Source organism: Hypanus sabinus, chromosome 30 (genome assembly GCF_030144855.1).
Source record: "Hypanus sabinus isolate sHypSab1 chromosome 30, sHypSab1.hap1, whole genome shotgun sequence".
In the NCBI taxonomy this organism is placed as follows: domain Eukaryota; kingdom Metazoa; phylum Chordata; class Chondrichthyes; order Myliobatiformes; family Dasyatidae; genus Hypanus; species Hypanus sabinus.
Window position 1 is genome coordinate 40,462,288 of NC_082735.1, and position 19,231 is coordinate 40,481,518.

At 41.7% G+C, this 19,231-nt stretch overlaps 1 protein-coding gene across 10 annotated transcripts in view; it reads right to left on the minus strand.

Moving 5' to 3' along the window:
• Nucleotides 1-419: 419 nt before the first annotated feature.
• The window catches only part of LOC132383606 (transcription factor HIVEP3), a 764,495-nt gene continuing 745,683 nt past the window's right edge, over nt 420-19,231 (minus strand). For all 10 annotated transcript variants that reach the window (XM_059954798.1, XM_059954801.1, XM_059954802.1 and 7 more), the window contains 2 exons: nt 7,782-8,845; nt 420-4,241 (listed from right to left, as the gene is read on the minus strand). In XM_059954798.1, the coding sequence (XP_059810781.1) occupies nt 3,291-4,241; nt 7,782-8,845 (2,015 nt within the window). In that variant the 3' untranslated portion in view covers nt 420-3,290. The remainder of the gene's footprint in view (nt 4,242-7,781; nt 8,846-19,231) is intronic.

Genomic DNA, 19,231 nt, shown 5'->3' on the forward strand with positions numbered 1-19,231 from the left:
GAGTCTGCAGACATGATTTGGCATGCCCAGACAAAGAAAGTTGGTAGGAGCACATTACAGAACAATTTAATCTGTACCTGACAAGACATTGGGCTTTAGCTTTGTATCCTGTACCAGCAACACTGTGTGACATCCATTTGGGCTGTCTCATTCCCAATGGGCCTCACAAGGTTCAATTTTCAAAGTAACCTTCATATATGTTGAGCAAGAAAGAAAGCAATAGATATGCAAGGCACCATTATTTCCAAAAGGTTTAAAGATAATTGTGGGACAAAGGGCTTGTACTGTGCTGGACTGATGATTTTCAAACAATGCTTCAAAGTCATCTAATACATAATAAAGCAAAATATTGAGGTGGGAGGGTGGTGCACGACTTGCCACAGCTAGGAAGAGGGCAATGAGACAACCCTGGAAACACATCGAGTTTGTAAAATTTATTCCAACATGCTTTTAAAAAAGATGTCTGACTCCTTTCCCAGTTTTGAAATGTGGTAAAGACAAATATAATCCTTGTGAAAAACATTTCCATTCACAGTACAGATGTGTAGATATACAATAGAGATCACAGACATCAAATACTGACTTCTAGATTTCTGTTTGTTTTTTTTCTTAATTTTTTTTCTCTTTTTTAAAATTTATTTCCATTTATTTTACAACCAGCTCTGTGCTTTTGTTACCTGCATTTATCTATGGATATACCCTATACAAGTGTTGCAAGGTGCAGTATTAGAAATTGGTGTTTCAAAATAATTCCAGGCAATCTTACCAATTACATAGTAGAACTATACATATTTACAATTTTCTTTTTTGGAATGTATTGCCATTATTTTTTTTAAACAAAATGTATAGAAACTATCTTTTAAACTGACAATTTTTAAGATTACACACAACCTCTGAAAAGGAGAACAATCAATATTCTTGAAAAATATCAAATTTACCAATACAGATATCCCATTAACAGTTCAGGAATTAAAATGGGATTAAGTGCCAAACTGCTGATATCATGCAAGTGTACATTTTAAGATCTTGCTTCTTATTTTCCATATAAAGTCTTCAAGAGTGCCAAGAACTTTGGCTTTTTTTTGCTTTTAAAGAGACAGCATCCTTTTCCATTGCACCTCGTGCAGATCTGGGTTTGCGAGCTAAGTGATAACGTGTTCATTTTCCAATTTTTCCATCAATTTTGTAAAAAAATTGAGCAATTCATTCGAAAAGTCAATCAACAAGCCTGATATTGGTAATGCGATTCTTCAGCATTCGAAATTTCACTGGAACATGAGTGAAGTGACACAAAGAATGTGAAGTTGTGACGCAGGGAATCTGTCTCTTTAAGATCATCACATGCATAGCGGAACGAGGTTTACCAGGCTGTAACAGAGTGCCTTCTAAAGATAAACATACAGAATGCATAGAGATGGCCATTTTCTTAATAAAAAGGGAAAATATGGTAAAGTGAAAAGACCCATGGGTACATGGGTAAAATCCTTATGTACCTCAAGATTTAATAATACCATTGCCATATTAATGACATATCAGGATGGGCAGTAAGATGGGCATTCACATCCACAAATACAAAATAAATATGACCTAGGTAAACCCTGAACTGCTACAGTTTGATGGGGAACTTCTAGCTTTACATTAGCTAACTAAATTTAAAATAATACTGTGCTTAAGCATTTTTAAGTGCAGCCAAAATGATGGAATGTCATTAGAGCAAATATAAAACTTAAGAACTCTTTCACATCAACTAGATTCCATCGGAAAGTGTCTGAAATGCTTTCAAGTGCATTACACATACATTATATTTTTTATATTACATTCATTAGAACTAATCAAAATATGGCATACTGTGGACAAAAGAATTTACTTTTGAGGCAAGGTACTAAAAAAGACACTGCTGATAGGGCAGTCCACCCATAATAGACCTCAGCCTTCTCTCAATTCCCCCATCGTTCACCACCCGCAAACCTCAGCCCACCCTCATCCCAAAAAGGCCACGACACACATTAAAAATTAGAACGAGTAAAAGGTTCTCCAAAAGCATCTTTGGATTGGGAACTGTGCATCCTACGACTTCTTATTAAAAGGTTCTGCATCTCAAAGTTATTAACAGTGCTAGACAAGAGAAAAATGGTCGATCTGGTTAGCCCTGTCCCATCCTGGTAGTCACATGAATTAATGATAATGAAGTTTCTGAATGTTTTCTGGGAATTTAGCTCCATGATTTAGTTTGCAACAGATTCAGACATGATGCAAGGAATCCTGCTTCATGCATAGAGAGCTTTGGGAGCCAAAGGTCCAAATCGCCATTCTCTCCCAATTACTATCCAGCAGATTATTCATGGTTGCTGACATAGAGATTTGGATTTTTGATCAATATACCTACGGTTGATCTATTGGGTTTAAGTTTGATTTAAAAAAGGCTTTTTCCAATTAAAAAAAGATCTGGGTTCTGTGCTGTTGATCCCAGCTGTACTTTAGCCGTATATATTTATTGACAATGTCATCTACAACATTGGAAATTGCACTCTGTCCAGACTTATGGAGGGGGTTTTATGTGAAAGAATCCTTACAGGATAGCTTAAGTGCTTTGAGTCAATCATTGCAAAAGGGTAAACACAACCACGGTAAAAAATAAAGTATTTTTTCTTTTGTAATAATTTTTGTTTAAGAAGCGATAAAAAGCTCACATAAAGACCACCAGGATGCTGGGAAATGAATCCATTTATAAACAATTAAATACAGACTACAATAAATATGCCTTATAGAATTATTTCTGTACACAGGAGCAGTTTACATTTGATCTATATAAAAATAAGTCTTCAGTGCATCATCACACTAATGTTATTTTTTTCCCTTTTGCTTCACATCATTGTACCCATGGACATTTCAAATGGGGAAAAAAAAGACAACTACTACGAATCGATCACGTCGCTCTTAAAAATATTCACAGCCTCAATATGTTTTTCTTTTTCTCCCCAACCCTCCCCACCCAAATCCACCCCTTTTTTTATACATTTGGAGACACAAAATAAGGGAGAAAGGCACGAGTAACTGTACGTTTAAATAATACTGGATTTGGACAATTTTAAACAGGAATCTTCTGACAATTTTGGTCATGTTAACATATATAATAGGTGAATGTTTCATTTGAACAACATCTGTGAGTAGCTGAAGGAAACTAGTGTTGACCAATGCCGTCCCATCGCCCTATGACCAATCCTGCCCCATCATCCTATGACCAAGGCCGTCCCATTTTCTTCATTGGCAAATTTGCATGGTGGTGGTTGCTATGAGCTTCCTGTTTCATTGTCCTTTTGTGTATCAAGGTGCTTGAAGTCTTCACCCTTAGACTCAGAGCGACTTCCCATTTGCATTCTAACTGGTGGACACTGTCCACTTGAAGTAGTCCTGTCAGCACCAGTTTGGAAAGAGTGAGAAGGACTCAAAGATTCCGCTGAGCTGCTACCACTGCTTCCTTGTAAAGGGTGCATGGTGGTTAAAGTGCAGGCCGACTCATAGTAGGTGTCCGAACATCCAAACTGCTTCTTGCTCAAATCCTTTGAGGTTCCTCCACCACATGTTGAAGGCTTTGGAGAGTGCTCATGGCTGGTGCTGGGGCTGTCCAGTCTGACTGAGCCAGCTTCTTTTCCTGAGCGGCTCAGAGCTGCAATAGTGCTGGGTTCAGAATAAATTGGTACCCTGTATTCCGCCTGTCTGCATTCTGCTGCTTCTTCTAACTCAGCAATCTCTGTCCTCTGTAAAGTGACACTCTGTTTCCCACTCCTGGTCAGAGAAGATGTCATTATAAGAGGTGCCATGGGAGCAGAAGATAACTGTAAAGGCAAAGATTCAGAAGATGTTGCTTCAGATGATTTGGATGCTTCTTCTAAATATACTGTGGCCTCTGACTTGCTTGTACTAAGTGGCTTGGGTGCAGATAGACTTACAGGAAACCCCGATTGTAGAGAAACTTGTGAAGGCACCAAACCTGAGTGATAGCCCGGCCTTGCCTGAACCATCTGAATGCCACCAATTGGGATCATGGGATAGGGTGTTCTGACCAGCTGTTGTGAGTGCAGAGGAAGGTGACTGAAAACATAATCATGTGTGCTCCCAGTTAGCCCACAGTAACTTTGTCCATCCAGTGGTGTCTGAGTATTCCTCGAAAAGCAAAAATGCAAAGCTTGGGATGATGTACTTGGTTCTTCACAGAAGCTGCGGTATCCCATTCGAGACATCTAAATCAAAGAGAGGGAAAAGAATATTATACATACTTCAGTTTTGCACTGGACCTATTGTTGCTCAATGGAGATAACCTTTATGACAATTTTACAATAGCCCACATTCTGCACTCTATAGTGAGTTGAACCCACCCATGGCTGCTAGTACATTATTTTTGCAGCTTTCCAAAATCACTAGTCATAAATCAATATATATATACACACACACAAACTGCATAAGTATATGTACTATATTCTTGCATTTGCGTGAGTCGATGTGTGGTGTATTTGTGACTGTTTGTGTATATTAGCAGGTCTAATCCAGCACAGGTTGCTAGAGAGGATTCTGCTGGGGAAATGCCGCCACTTTGTCTCTGCTGTGGCATTCCTTAGAAGCAGAATCATCAGCTGACAGCTGTTGGGAAGAATGGGAATTCCAGAATGCAAGCATGGTACCCCTGAACTTGCTGATACTTGTTCAGGGCAATGCTGACAGTTACATATAGAACTTCCAGCATTTCTCCAGAAAACCCGGTTACTGTTTTCATTACTGATCTCTGCCTACTGCCAGTTCTGGCCTCTTGCACATACTCAAAATTTTAATTGCTTCCATGACTTCTAGGCCTGCTTTTGGCTGCTTTGGCCCTAATCCTCTCAGCCCATTTTTAAAATATGCCACAAAACCTGCCTCACAGACCAAGATTTTTCTCAGCTTTACAAAGATCTCCACAAGTGGCTTGTTGTAATTTCCTTGTTTAATATTTCTGCAAAAATAATTGAGCAAATTTTATTCATAAAAGATGTTATGTAAATGCATATAACCTTTATCCTACACTGAGTTTGTATACATTCCAGTCCTGCGGATATCAGTTATGTAATCCTGTGTCAGTGTGATAAGATTCTTCATCAGGGAAACCAATTCAATGGCTTTGAACACAAGACACTCTGCAAATGCTGCAAATCCAGAGTAATAGACACAAACTGTTGGAGAACTCAGCAGGTCAGATAGCATCTATGGAGAGGAATAAAGAGTCAATGTTTCAGGCTGAGATCCTTCAAGATTATTTTTCTCTGCAACCTTCTCCTCCATCTCTCTCCATCATTTTCTCTCTTCCTTAAATACACATTCTTAAACATCACTTCCTTAACATGGCTTTTTCGCCACCTATCTTAGTTTGGCCTTAAGACCAGAAGATATACCATTGAGTTTGCTCTACATGGCTGATCCAATTTTCCTCTCAGCCCCAATCTCCTGTCTTCTCCCCATATCCTTTCATTTCCTGACCAATAAAGACTCTATGAACCTCTGCTTTAAACGTACATAAAGTCTTGGCCACTGCAGCCGCCTGTGCCAAAGAATTCCACAGATTCACCACTCTGGCTAAAGAAATTCCTTCTCATCTCTATTCTAATAGGTCAGCCGTCTATTCTGAGGCTGTGTCCTCTTGCCTTACACTATCCTACCATAGGAAATATCCTCTCCACATCCTTGAAAGAGGTTGGAGGTGACATTGGATGCACAGCAACTCTGGCAGGGTTTACAAGACATTACTTCCTACATGTCGAAACCCAATAGCATGAATGGCAGCGATGCTTCACTACCAGATGAACTCAATGCCTTCTATGCCCACTTTGAAAGGCTACATCTACATCTACAACTACATCTGTGAAGAAGCCTGCTGTACCTGATAACCCTGTGATCTCTGACTCAGAGGCTGATGTTAGGCTGTCTTGAAAGAAAGTGAACCCTTGCAAGGCAGAAGGTCCAGATAGAGTACCTGGTAAGGTTCTGAAAACCTGTGCCAACTAACTAGCAGGAGTATTCAAGGATATTTTCAACCTCTCACTGCTACAGGCGTAAGTTCTCACTTGCTTCAAAAAGGAAACAATTATACCAGTGCCTATGAAGAATAATGTGAGCTGCCTTAATGACTATTGTCCAGTAGCACTCCCATCTACAGCTGTGAGAGGTTGGTCATGACTAGACTGAATTCCTGCCTCAGCAAAGACCTGGACCCAATTTTGCCTTTTGCCATAATAGGTCAATGGCAGACGCAGTCTCAGTGGCTCTTCACATGGCTTTAGACCACCTGGACAACACAAACACCTACATCAGGATGCTGTTCATTGACTACAGCTCAGCATTTAATACCATCATTCCCACAATCCTGATTGAGAAAATGAAGAACCTGGGCCTCTGTACCTTCCTCAATTTCCTAACTGGAAGACCAGAATCTGTGTGGATTGGTGATAACATATCTACCTTGCTGACACACTTCAGGGGTGTGTGCTTAGCCCACTGCTATACTCTCTATATACACATGACTGTGTGGCTAGGCATAATTCAAATACCATCTATAAGTTTGGTGATGATACAACCATTGTTGGTAGAATCTCAGGAAATGATGAGAGGGCATTTTGGAGAGAGATATGCCAACTAGTGGAGTAGTGCTGCAGCAACAACCTGGCACTCAATGTCAGTAAGATGGAAGAGTTGATTGTGGACTTCAGGAAGGCCATCATCCAAATCACTGACAAATAACATAAAAAGAACCAGTCCCAACACTGGTTGGGACCTGTGGAACACCACTTGTCACTGGCAGTGAGCCAGAAAAGGCTCCCTGTGTTCCCACTCTTTGCTTCCCTCTCGTAGGCTCAACCATGAGCTGCTTGAAAAAGATATCTCATAAGTACTAGAGAAACACCCAGTCCTGTAAACCAGCAGCAACCTAATTTTCCCAATCTACATACATATTGAAATCCCCCATGACTATTGTAACATTGCCCTTTTGGCAAGCATTTTCTATCTCCATTTGTAATTTATAGGCCATATCCTTACTACTGCTTGGGGGTCTGTATATAACTCCCATCAGGGTCTTTCTGCTCATTTCTTCCTTATAACTCAGTGAAATTCGTTGAAATGTTTCATTCAGTAAAGGTGCTGTATAAATATTCACTCAATGGGCATTTGATGTGACACATAACATGCAAGTTCAGATTCAGGCAATATCAGAAATAACAATCAAAAACACAGGAGAGCACTAATAAAAGGGAATTCATTAGAAACATCCACAAGCTTGGCTTTGTTTAAACTTATAAATCACCTAATGTCAAAGAGAAGCTGAAGCAAGTACAGCGCAAAGGGAAGCTGGTGCCTCTTCTAGGTTCCAGTAATATATTCCCACTGCTCCATTCCATGAGAACTACAGTAGTTGATGAGCACTCATTGTTACATTGAGAGCTTCATACCAAGTTGTGGTGAGGGAAGGCAGAAAAGGGAAAATGGTATGAAAATTGTAAGGGAACAGGTAAAATGGTAGGCAAATACACTTAGAAATTTTGGGTAAAGGAGCAGAGAAATCTACACTTGCATGACCACCTTACATCTGACTCAAAACAGAACTAGCCAAATGTCCAAAAAAGTTCTCTTCAAAGTAAAAAAAAAAAGAGGGAAAGAGGTGGAAACATCTTAGGATACTCAATGGCCAATCCTGAAATTCTTTCCCAGTGGGGTAAACTAATACTTAAAACTTTACTGCCCACTTTTATTTTGCTTACCATTTTCAGTTCAGATTTCTCCTGCTCTTTGCTGGATTTCTGTTGAGGTAGACCCAATGAAGGAGAGCTACTGTGCTGTGCAAGGAAAGCAGAGCCTTGGCTACTCTGCCAAATAGGTGTTAGGCATCTGCTTGGTGGTTCATCTTTCACTGGGGAAACGTGTCCGAGAGGTGATTCTTTACTCAGTGGTGACAACTGCCTATTTGGAGAGACATCTCTTGCTGGAGATAGGTATCTTGATGACAAAGTTCGTCTGGGTGATATTTCTCTTTCTGGTGACAAATGCAGCCTGGGTGAAACTCTCCCAGGTGACAGGCATTTCTTAGGTGACACTTCCCTTCCTGGAGACAAGTTTCTTCTTGGTGATATGCCTCTGCCTGGTGATAGGCATCTCCTGGGTGACAATTCCCTTCCTGGAGAGAAATGTCTTTGAGGTGACATCTCTTTTCTTGAGGACGAGTGTTCTTCCAGAGTTGCCTCTCTCTCTGGTGATGAGTGTTTTCCTGATGGTATGTTGCCTCCTGAACGGGAAAGTAATGCATCTCTGTTTGGAGACCATGGCTTTCTAGGCGATGTATCTATTGATGATGAAACAGTTGTACCTAGGATGCTCTGCCTTTTCATCAGAGGATCTCCTTGTCCAGATGAGAATTGCTCAGTCAATGGTAATAAAGGATTAGAAGTGCTTCCTTCCTGCTTATGTGATTCACTATGACATGCAGGAACCATAGGTGACTCTGAGGATTTTGTTAGCTGTGCGGCTTGAAGCTGAGATGATGACGCTGAGTAACTCAATGAATAGTGACTGGTTAAACTTGATCCCTGCATTGCAGTAGTTTCTAACGGTGAGAATGTGGTCTCTGCTCTGGAACATCCAGCCATTTGGGGAATGGTGCTTGCAGTGTCCAAAGACTTCATATATGGCTCCTCCTCTTCCTCTTCTTCATCATCATCTTCATTATCATCATCATCATCTGACTCCTCAATGTCCGAAAACTGATGCTCTTCTGCTAGGTCTGTGCCCTCACTTTCTTCTGCTCTCTTCACTGGCTCTTCACTGGTTCCTAAAGTGGAAGAGTTTGGAAATCATTAGTATCATTACATTACGGACATTCCTCTCTTTGACATGTGTTCATAGAGATTAACAGATTTGTAAAGTCAATGATAAAGGGAACAATCACAGAACCTGGAAATCTTTCATTACAGGAGTGCCACTTAAAGGCAATTAAAGCGATTTTTTCTGAGCTCAACAGAATGTGATATCAGGAGAGTGTGTAGCTGGGTCTAGCTCTCTAAAGTGTTTGATTACTGGGGGTACACTTCTAGAGAATATAGGCTTAGTATTTAGTATTTAGAACAGTATTTAGAAGCAGGTCCTCAAATACTTACCAAAAGTTCTCTGATCCTGTGTGAATAATTCTAGAGTAATTCTATCTGCCATCCCTTCCTCGATATACCACACTCTAGAGAAATTTGAAAATTGGTCTTCTCTGAGTTAGAATAAGGGTCCAATCCAAGAAAGATTAATATAATGAAAATATTTTAAAAATACTGTACACTGAATTTTACCATTCTCTCTTGCCTCACATTTGGCTTTGTTTCCTTGAGGTTGAATTCCCAAATATGGCATGTAATTTACTGTGACAAAATTGGCAAAGGGTTTTCAATAGCCACTTCTAACTGTAAATATAATCTGCTTTTCAGCTCATTTTCTGCCCGGGAACAGAATCTTGAAGGGAACTTTGCAAAGTGTGTGGTTAAAGCAAAATCCAGCAGAAAGCTGCAACTCTAAAATTCCTTTAAAATTTATCTGACAGGTTACTACTGACTACACGGATTCATATTTCCCAGTCAGAAATCACTTTTAAAAGATCAACCAAATTGAGTTATGAGGAAATTTTGTTTTAATTTGGTCACCAGTAGATTAAATGTAATTTTAATGAATAAATATTAGGCAAGTCACAGTTAGAAAGCAAACTTGCTTAGGAAGATATATTCCAAAATCAGCATGTGGAAAAAAATTAACAAGCACTTTGTTCAGTCTGGGTCATGTATCCTTTTCTGCTGTAGTCAGCCCCAACAGGAAACTCACAGCATCCCTTCAGTCAGAGATATCGACATTTCAATTCTCAGTGCTAGAGCCTTCCCAGATTTTTGGGCTGATCTAGTGGACTTAACCTCTTGGTCCTCATTTAGGAGGAAACTGCCCACTTGACTAGCATGCCAGCCACCACTACTGGGCTGCAATCAGTGCTGTCTACAAGGACACTGTAGACCACTCTGACGACATCGCCAAAATCCATGGCCTCTGCCATCCAGAAGGCAAGGTTGACTGCTCAGATATATCCCATCCAATCTCATGCACAACCTGTGATTAACTCCATGGTATGACATTCAGCCGTTCAAGACAGCAGCTTATCAATGTCTTTGTTCGAACAATTGGGGTAGGCTTGCCAGTAGCATCTGGCTGCTGTATATAGGAAAGGCTATGGAGAGGGTGCAGAAAATGTTTACCAGGAAGCTGCTTGGATAGAAGATGTGTTATAATGGGAGAACAAGAGAAAATCTGCAGATCCTGGAAATCCAAACAATACACACAAAATGCTGGAGGAATTCAGCAGGCCAAGCTAGGTAACTTCGAGCACCTGTTAATTTCTTCAAAAAAGTCTAGTAACCAAATACTGTGGTAAGATTGGTTAGACACAGCCCACAATGTACAAAACCATGCTGACTATCTCTAATCAGTCCATATGTATCCAAATACTCATATATCCAGTCCCTTAGTATACCTTCCAATAACTAAAGAAGCTCTTAGATAGGCACATGAATATGCAAAGAAGAGGGAAATAGACAATGTGTAGACAGAATGGTTTAATTTAGTTATGCATTTAAGAAATTTGGCCTGTTCCCTAAAACCCTCATTAACTTTTATAGATGCACTGCAGAGAGCATTCTTCTAGGGTGCATCAGAACCTGGTATGCAAGTTGTCCCGGCCAAGACCTGAAGAAGCTGCAGAAGATCATGAACATAGCCCAGCACATCACACAAACCGATCTTCCATCCTTGGATTCACTTTAATCAAGGACACGACCCACCCAACCAACACACTTTTTGTCCCTCTTCCCTCCAGGAGAAGGTTCAGGAGCTTGAAGATTCATACGGCCAGATTTGGGAACAGCTTCTTTCCAACTGTGATAAGACTGCTGAATGGATCTTGACCCGGATCTGGGCCGTACCTTCCAAATATCTGGACCTGACCTGCACAACCTTACTTTCCCTTTTCTATTTTCTAATTATGATTTATAATTTAAATTTTTATTATATTTACTTTGATTTGTACTTCAGGGAACGCGAAGCACAGAATCAAATATTGCTGTGATGATTGTACGCTCTAGTATCAATTGTTTGGTGACAATAAAGTAAATTACTAATTTAATTAGTTGGCACATTGTTGTGTGCAAAAGGGCCTTTCCCTGTGCTGCAATTTTCTACTATTATCTTGAAAATGAATGAATAAATTAAAACCTTTTCTTTTGCAAATAATTAAACAATATTTACAATTCAGGACTCCCCTACTTCTCCTGGATATGCTAGTCTAGCCTCACCCTAAGTGCACGTTCACTCTTCATCTCAAACACATAAGTGCCACATACACAGCTGAAACCCCGTTCAGATTAGTTTTATGTTCATGCTCAGTTGCTCTCAGCAGCTTGTGTACATCTTCAAAAGGTGATGCTTCAAAAAGGCTGCATTCATCATCAAAGCCTCCCATCACCCAGGGCATGCCTTCTTCCCACTGCTACCATCATGGAGGAGATACAGGAGCCTGAAAATATATACTCAATATTTCAGGAAAAGCTTTCTCCCCTCTGCCACCAGGTTTCTGAATGGAGAATGAACCCATGAACACTACCTCACCATTCCCTCTCTCTTTGCACTATTTATTTAAATATATATGACAGCGGGTTGGTGTGGAGTCCTATACTGAACCAAATGACTAGTTGCTAAGCTGCACAATCTCTGTATTTTGGTGCTATTCCTGTCAGCTCCTGTGTGCTAATGCGCGATGCCCCCTAGACCACTCATGTTACCACCCTAGAGGTGGTGGTTAACAAAAAGCTCTACTTGTTCTGGTCTGTTCAGTCAGTGAACTGAGCACTGGAGAATAACAAACCAATTATTTCCACACACATTCCTCAGGTTCAGAGTCTCTCGCCTTGCGACAGCTGCCCAGTGGAGTCACTTTAGGAGCTAGTGTTCAGTTCTGCTTATCCACAGCCACAGAAATGAAAACATTTAACATCAAAACACTAATCATCAAGACATGGCACACGTATTAACAGTACTGGTGCAGTGTGACTGACCAAGGTACTTTGTATTTGTACATATGCCCTCTGGTGCTGTTGGTGCCCTGGGAAACAGGTACTGTTTATCCACCCTACCTATGCTGGGGTGCATTGAGAGTCAACGTAGTTGTTCTCAGAAGATTACAAGGGAAGAATCTGGCATTTTGTTGTACAAAGTCCACAGTCATCATAAGAAACCCATCTATACTAATCAGATACTAATCCTCTTTTCTTCGCCCCAAAGCTTCACCCCATCCATACAATGTGCAGCCAGACTTCCTAACCCAAAGGGCAATGAAATTAAAGGCAATTTAAGCAGGTCTTTGCTGAGCTCAACAGAGTGTGGTATTAGGTAGCTGGGTCTAGTTCTCTAAAGTGCTTGATTACTGGGGGTACACTGATATATTCCTTAAAGCACTGACAGTTGAAAGAACTGAAAACCTCAAGGCTATGCATCAGGTGCACAGAGAAGCCCAAAAAGAACCCAACTATTGCCCAATGCTCATCTGTAGGAGAATTGTAAAATAAATTGTAATTGTAAAATTAGTTAGCTCTGTCACGGATACTATCCAAGACATCTTCAATAAGCAGTGCCTTAGGAAGGCAGCATCCATCATTAAAGGCCCCGAGCGCCCATGACATGTCCTCTTCACACTGTTACAGTCGGGAAGAAGGTACAGAAACCTGAAGGCACATACTCAACTATTCAGGAACAGCTTCTTCTCCTCTGCTGCCCGATCTCTACATGTACATTGAACCCATGAACACCACCTCAATATTTTATTATTTCTCTTATTTTGTACTACTTATTTTAACTAAACTATTTAATAGACATATATATACTTAATATAACTCAGTTTTTTTCTGTATATTTATTTATCATGTATTGCACTATACTGCCACTGCAAAGTAACAAATTTCACGGCACATTAAATCAAATTCTAATTCTGATTCTGATCTAATTCTGATCTGCGGTTCCCACATCAGGAAGTGGCCTGGTTGAGGGAAGTGCCTGGTGTGAAAAGTGCTAGTCTTTGGCTCAAGAGTCTTCGGTGAGGAGACTACGCCAGGCACAATTGCAGAGGGTGAAGACATGACCGCTAAGCTCCATGCATGATGTGGGAGGTCAGGGACACTGATGGTGCCCCCGGCTGCTACAGCTGTGGAAAGTGTGTCCAGATTCAGCTTCTGAAGGAGCATGTTGCAGCACTGAAGAAAGAACTGGATGGCCTCAGGTTTATCTGCGAAAACGAGAGTTTTCTGGACAGGACCTACAGTGAGGTTGTTACACTGAGGATACCGGAAGAGAGAAAGGGGGCAACGATGAGGAAGGAAAGGATGCTTGAAGTACAGGAGCCTCCAGGGAATATATCTCTCGTAAACAGGTTCACCTTCTTGGAAGCTGTCAGGACAGAAGATACTGCCAGTCTGAGAGAAGGACAGGTCTGCGAGCCGAAAATTGGTGCAGAAGCAGAGCCGAGGAGTCAGACATCAGGAAGAGCCATGGTAGTAGGGGACTCCTTAGTAAGAGGTACGGAAAGGGGTTTCTGCGGCAACAGGCGAGATTTAAGGATGGTGTGTTGCCTCCCTGGTGCTAGGATCCAGGACATCACGGACCGATTGCAGGGAATCCTCAAGGGTGAAGGTGAACAGCCGGAAGTGGTAGTGCATGTCGGCACAAATGACATCGGGAAGAAGAGGAAGGACATTCTGCAGCGGGTCTTCAGAGAACTCGGAAGAAGGCTGAAAAGCAAGACTTCCAGGGTGGTTATCTCTGGCTTGCTTCCAGTTCCTCGTGCTGGAGAGGGCAGGAACAGGGAGATAATGGATCTGAATGTGTGGCTGAGGAACTGGTGCAGGAAGCAAGGATTTACATTCTTGGACCACTGGGATCTGTTTTGGGGTAGGGATGAATTGCACAAAAGGGACGGGTTGCACCTTAATAGGCAGGGGACCAGCATTCTGGCAGACAGGTTTGCCACTGCAACGTGGATGTGTTTAAACTAAGTAGTGGGGGGGAGGGGATGAACTGGAAATAGAAGGATGGAGTTAAAGGGAAAGTGAAAATAAGAAAAGTTAAAAAGGACAACAGAATCAATGGAATAGAAAGCTCAAGAAGAGATCATACAGTATAGCCAAGTGAAATAGGAATTGATATGAAAGGAGAGGGGAGTACCGAATTAAAAGTATTATATATGAATGCACGAAGTATAAGGAATAAAGTAGATGAGCTTGAGGCTCTGTTGGAAATTGGCAAGTACGATGATGTGGGAATAACTGAGACATGGCTTCAAGCGGACAGGGCCTGGGAAATGAATATTCAAGGATATACATCTTATCGAAAGGACAGACTGACTGGCAGAGGGGGTGGGGTGGCTCTGTTGGTGAGGAATGATATTCAGTCCCTTGTGAGGGGGGACATAGAATCTGGGGAAGTAGAGTCAGTATGGATAGAACTGAGAAATTCTAAGGGTAGAAAGACCCTAATGGGAGTTATCTACAGGCCCCCAAACAGCAGTCTGGATGTAGGGTGTAAGTTGAATGAAGAGTTAAAATTGGCATGTCGCAAAGGTAATGATACAGTTGTCATGGGGGATTTCAACATGCAGGTAGACTGGGAGAATCAGGATGGTACTGGACCCCAAGAAACGGAGTTTGTGGAGTGCCTCCGAGATGGATTCTTAGAACAGCTTGTACTGGAGCCTACCAGGGAGAAGGCAACTCTAGATTTAGTGTTGTGCAATGAACCAGATTTGATCAGGGACCTCGAGGTAAAGGAACCATTAGGAGGTAGTGACCATAATATGATATGTTTTAACCTACGATTTGAGAAGGAGAAGGGAAAATCGGATGCATCAGTATTACAATTGAACAAAGGGAACTATGGAGCTATGAGGGAGGAGCTAGCCAAAGTTCAATGGAACAATACCCTAGCAGGGAAGACAGTGGAACAAAAATGGCAGGTATTTCTGGGAATAATGCAGAAGGTGCAGGATCGGTTCATTCCAAAGAGGAAGAAAGATCCTAAGGGGAGTAAGGGGCGGCCGTGGCTGATGCGGGAAGGGCAGTATAAAAATAAAAGAGAAGAAGTATAACATAGCAAAGATGAGCGGGAAACCGGAGGACTGGGAAGCTTTTAAAGAGCAACAGAAGATAACAAAAAAGGCAATACACCAAGAAAAAATGAAGTACAAAGGTAAACTAGCCAAGAACACAAAGGAGGATAGTAAAAGCTTCTTTAGGTATGTGAATAGCAAAAAAATAGTTAAGAGCAAAATTGGACCATTGAAGACAGAAACGGGTGAATTTATTATGGGTAACAAGGAAATGGCAGATGAGTTGAACAAATACTTTGGATCTGTCTTCACTAGGGAAGACACAAACACTCTCCCAGATGTAATAGCGGCCAAAGGAACTAGGGTAAAGGATGAACTGAAAGAAATTTATATTAGGCAAGAAACGGTGTTGGATAGACTGTTGAGTCTGAAGGCTGATAGGTCCCCGGGACCTGATGGTCTGCATTCCAGGGTACTTAAAGAGGTGGCTCTAGAAATTGTGGACGCATTGGTAATCATTTTCCAATGTTCTATAGATTCAGGAACAGATCCTGATGATTGGAGGGTGGCTAATGTTGTCCCACTTTTCAAGAAAGGAGGGAGAGAGAAAACAGGGAATTATAGACTGGTTAGCCTGACGTCAGTGGTGGGAAAGATGCTGGAGTCAATTATAAAAGAGGAAATTACGACACACTTGGATAGCAGTAGAAGGATCAGTCTGAGTCAGCATGGATTTATGAAGGGAAAATCATGCTTGACTAATCTTCTGGAGTTTTTTGAGGATGTAACTATGAAAATGGACGAAGGAGAGCCAGTGGATGTAGTGTACCTGGACTTCCAGAAAGCTTTTGATAAAGTCCCACATAGGAGATTAGTGGGCAAAATTAGGGCACATGGTGTTGGGGGCAGAGTACTGACATGGATTGAAAATTGGCTGGCTGACAGGAAACAAAGAGCAGTGATTAATGGGTCCCTTTCGGAATGGCAGGCTGTGACCAGTGGGGTACCGCAAGGTTCAGTGCTGGGACCGCAGCTCTTTACAATATACATTAATGATTTAGGTGAAGGGATTAAAAGTAACATTAGCAAATTTGCTGATGACACAAAGCTGGGTGGCAGTGTGAAATGTCAGGAGGATGTTATGAGAATGCAGGGTGACTTGGACAGGTTGGGTAAGTGGGCAAATGTATGGCAGATGCAGTTTCATGTGGATAAATGTGAGGTTATCCACTTTGGTGGCAAGAACAGGAAGGCAGATTACTATCTAAATGGAGTCAAGTTAGGAAAAGGGGAAGTACAACAAGATCTAGGTGTTCTTGTACATCAGTCAATGAAAGCAAGCACGCAGGTACAGCAGGCAGAGAAGAAAACTAATTGGCATGCTGGCTTTTATAACAAGAGGAATGGAGTATAAGAGTAAAGAGGTCCTTCTGCAGCTGTACAGGGCCCTGGTGAGCCTAACTGGAGTATTGTGTGCAGTTTTGGTCTCCAAATTTGAGGAAGGACATTCTTGCTATTGAGGGAGTGCAGCATAGGTTCACAAGGTTAATTCCCGGAATGGCGGGACTGTCATATGTTGAAAGATTGGAGCGACTGGGCTTGTATACACTGGAACCTAGAAGGATGAGAGGGGATCTGATTGAAACATATAAGATTATTAAGGGATTGGACACACTGGAGGCAGGAAGCATGTTCCCACTGATGGGCGAGTCCAGAACTAGAGGCCACAGTTTAAGAATAAGGGGTAGGCCATTTAGAACAGAGATGTGGAAAAACTTTTTCACCCAGAGAGTGGTGGATATGTGGAATGCTCTGCCCCAGAAGGCAGTGGAGGCTAAGTCTCTGGATGCATTCAAGAGAGAGTTAGATAGAGGTCTTATAGATAGCGGGGTCAAGGGATATGGGGAGAGGGCAGGAACGGGGTACTGATTGTGTATGATCACATGATCACAGTGAATGGCGGTGCTGGCTAGAAGGGCTGAATGGCCTACTCCTGCACCTATGGTCTATTGTCTATTAGCCTCATCAGTCAGAATGAGAATCAGGTTTATTATCACCGGCACGTGTCGTGAAATTTATTAACTTAGCAGCAGCAGTTCAATGCAATACATGATAAAATGGAAAGAAGAAGAAAATAGATCATTTATGGTAAGTATATATATAAAAATTGAATAGATTTTAAATAGTGCAAAAACAGAAATACAGGTGTGTTCAGGAAGGTTTCTTGACAATATGCAGATAAGTCTACAAGAGGAGAGGCTGTATTTGATCTGGTATTGGGAAATTAAACTGGTCAGGTGTCAGTTCTCTCAGTGGGAGAGCATTTTGGAAATAGTGATCTATCTCCTTTACCATAGCATTGCACAGGGATAGGAACTGACAAGTTAGGGAGATGTTTAACTGGAGTAAGGGGGAATATGATGCTATCATGGAGGAACTTGGAAACATAAATTGTAAACAGATGTTCTCAGGGAAACGCATGGAAGAAATGTGGCAAATGTTCAGGGGATATTTGCGTGGGGTTCTTAGTAGGTACGTTCCAATGAGACAAGGATGGTAGGGTACAAGATTCGTGGTGTACAAAGGCTGTTGTAAATCCAGTCAAGAAGAAAAGAAGAGCTTACAAAAGGTTCAAAAAACTAGGTAATTATAGGAATCTAGAAGATTATAAGGCTAGCAGGAAGGAGTTTAAGAATGAAATTAGCAGAGCCAGAAGGGGCCATGAGAAGGCATTGGCAGACAGGATTAAGGAAAACCCCAAGGCATTCTACAAGCATGAGAAGAGCAAGAGGATAAGATTTGAGAGAACAGGACCAATCAAGTGTGACAGTGGAAAAGTGTGTATGGGACTGGAGGAAATAACGGAGGTACTTAATGAATACTTTGCTTCAGTATTCACTACGGAAAAGGACCTTGGTGATTGTAGGGATGACTTGCAGTGGACTGAAAAGCTTGAGAATGTAGATATTAAGGAAGAGGATGTGCTGGAGCTTTTGGAAATCATCAAGTTGGGTAAGTAACTGGGACCGGACGGGATGTAACCCAGGCTACTGTGGGAAGCGAGGGAGGAGATTGCTGAGCCTCTGGCAATGATCTTTGCATCATCAATGAGGATGGGAGAGGTTCTGGAGGAATGGAGGGTTGCTGATGTTGTTCCCTTATTCAAGAAAGGGAGCAGAGATAGCCCAGGAAATTATAGGCCAGTGAGTCTTACTTCAGTGGTTTGTAATCTGATGGAGAAGATCCCGAGAGGCAGGATTTATGAACATTTGGAGAGGCATAATATGATTAGGAATAATCAGCATGGCTTTGTCAAAGGCAGGTCATGCCTTACGAGCCTGATTGAATTTTTTGAGGATGTGACTAAACACATTGATGAAGGTAGAGCCATAGATGTAGTGTATGTGGATTTCAGCAAGTCATTTGATAAGATACCCCATGCAAGGTTTATTGAGAAAGTGAGGAGGCATGGGATCCATGGGGACATTGCTTTGTGGATCCAGAACTGGTTTTGCCCACAGAAGGCAAAGAGTGGTTGTAAACGGGTCATATTCTGCATGGAGGCCGGTGACCAGTGGTGTGCCTCAGGAATCTGTTCTGGGACCCCTGCTCTTTGTGATCTTTATAAGTGACCTGGATGAGGAAATGGAGGGATGGGTTCATAAATTTGCTGATGACAGAGGTTGGGGGTGTTGTGGATAGTGTGGAGGGCTGTCAGAGGTTACAATGGGACCTTGACAGGATGCAAAACTGGGCTGAGAAGTAGCAGATGGAGTTCAACCCAAATAAGTGTGAGGTGGTTCATTTTGGTAGGTCCAATATGATGGCAGAATATAACATTAATGGTCAGACTCTTGGCAGTGTGGAGGATCAGAGGAATCTTGGGGTCCAAGTCCATAGGACACTGAAAGCTGCCACGCAGGTTGACTCTGTGGTTAAGAAGGCATACGGTGCATTGACTTTCATCAATCATGGGATTGAGTTTAAGAGCCGAGATGTAATGTTGCAGCTATATAGAACCCTGGTCAGACCACACTTGGAGTACTG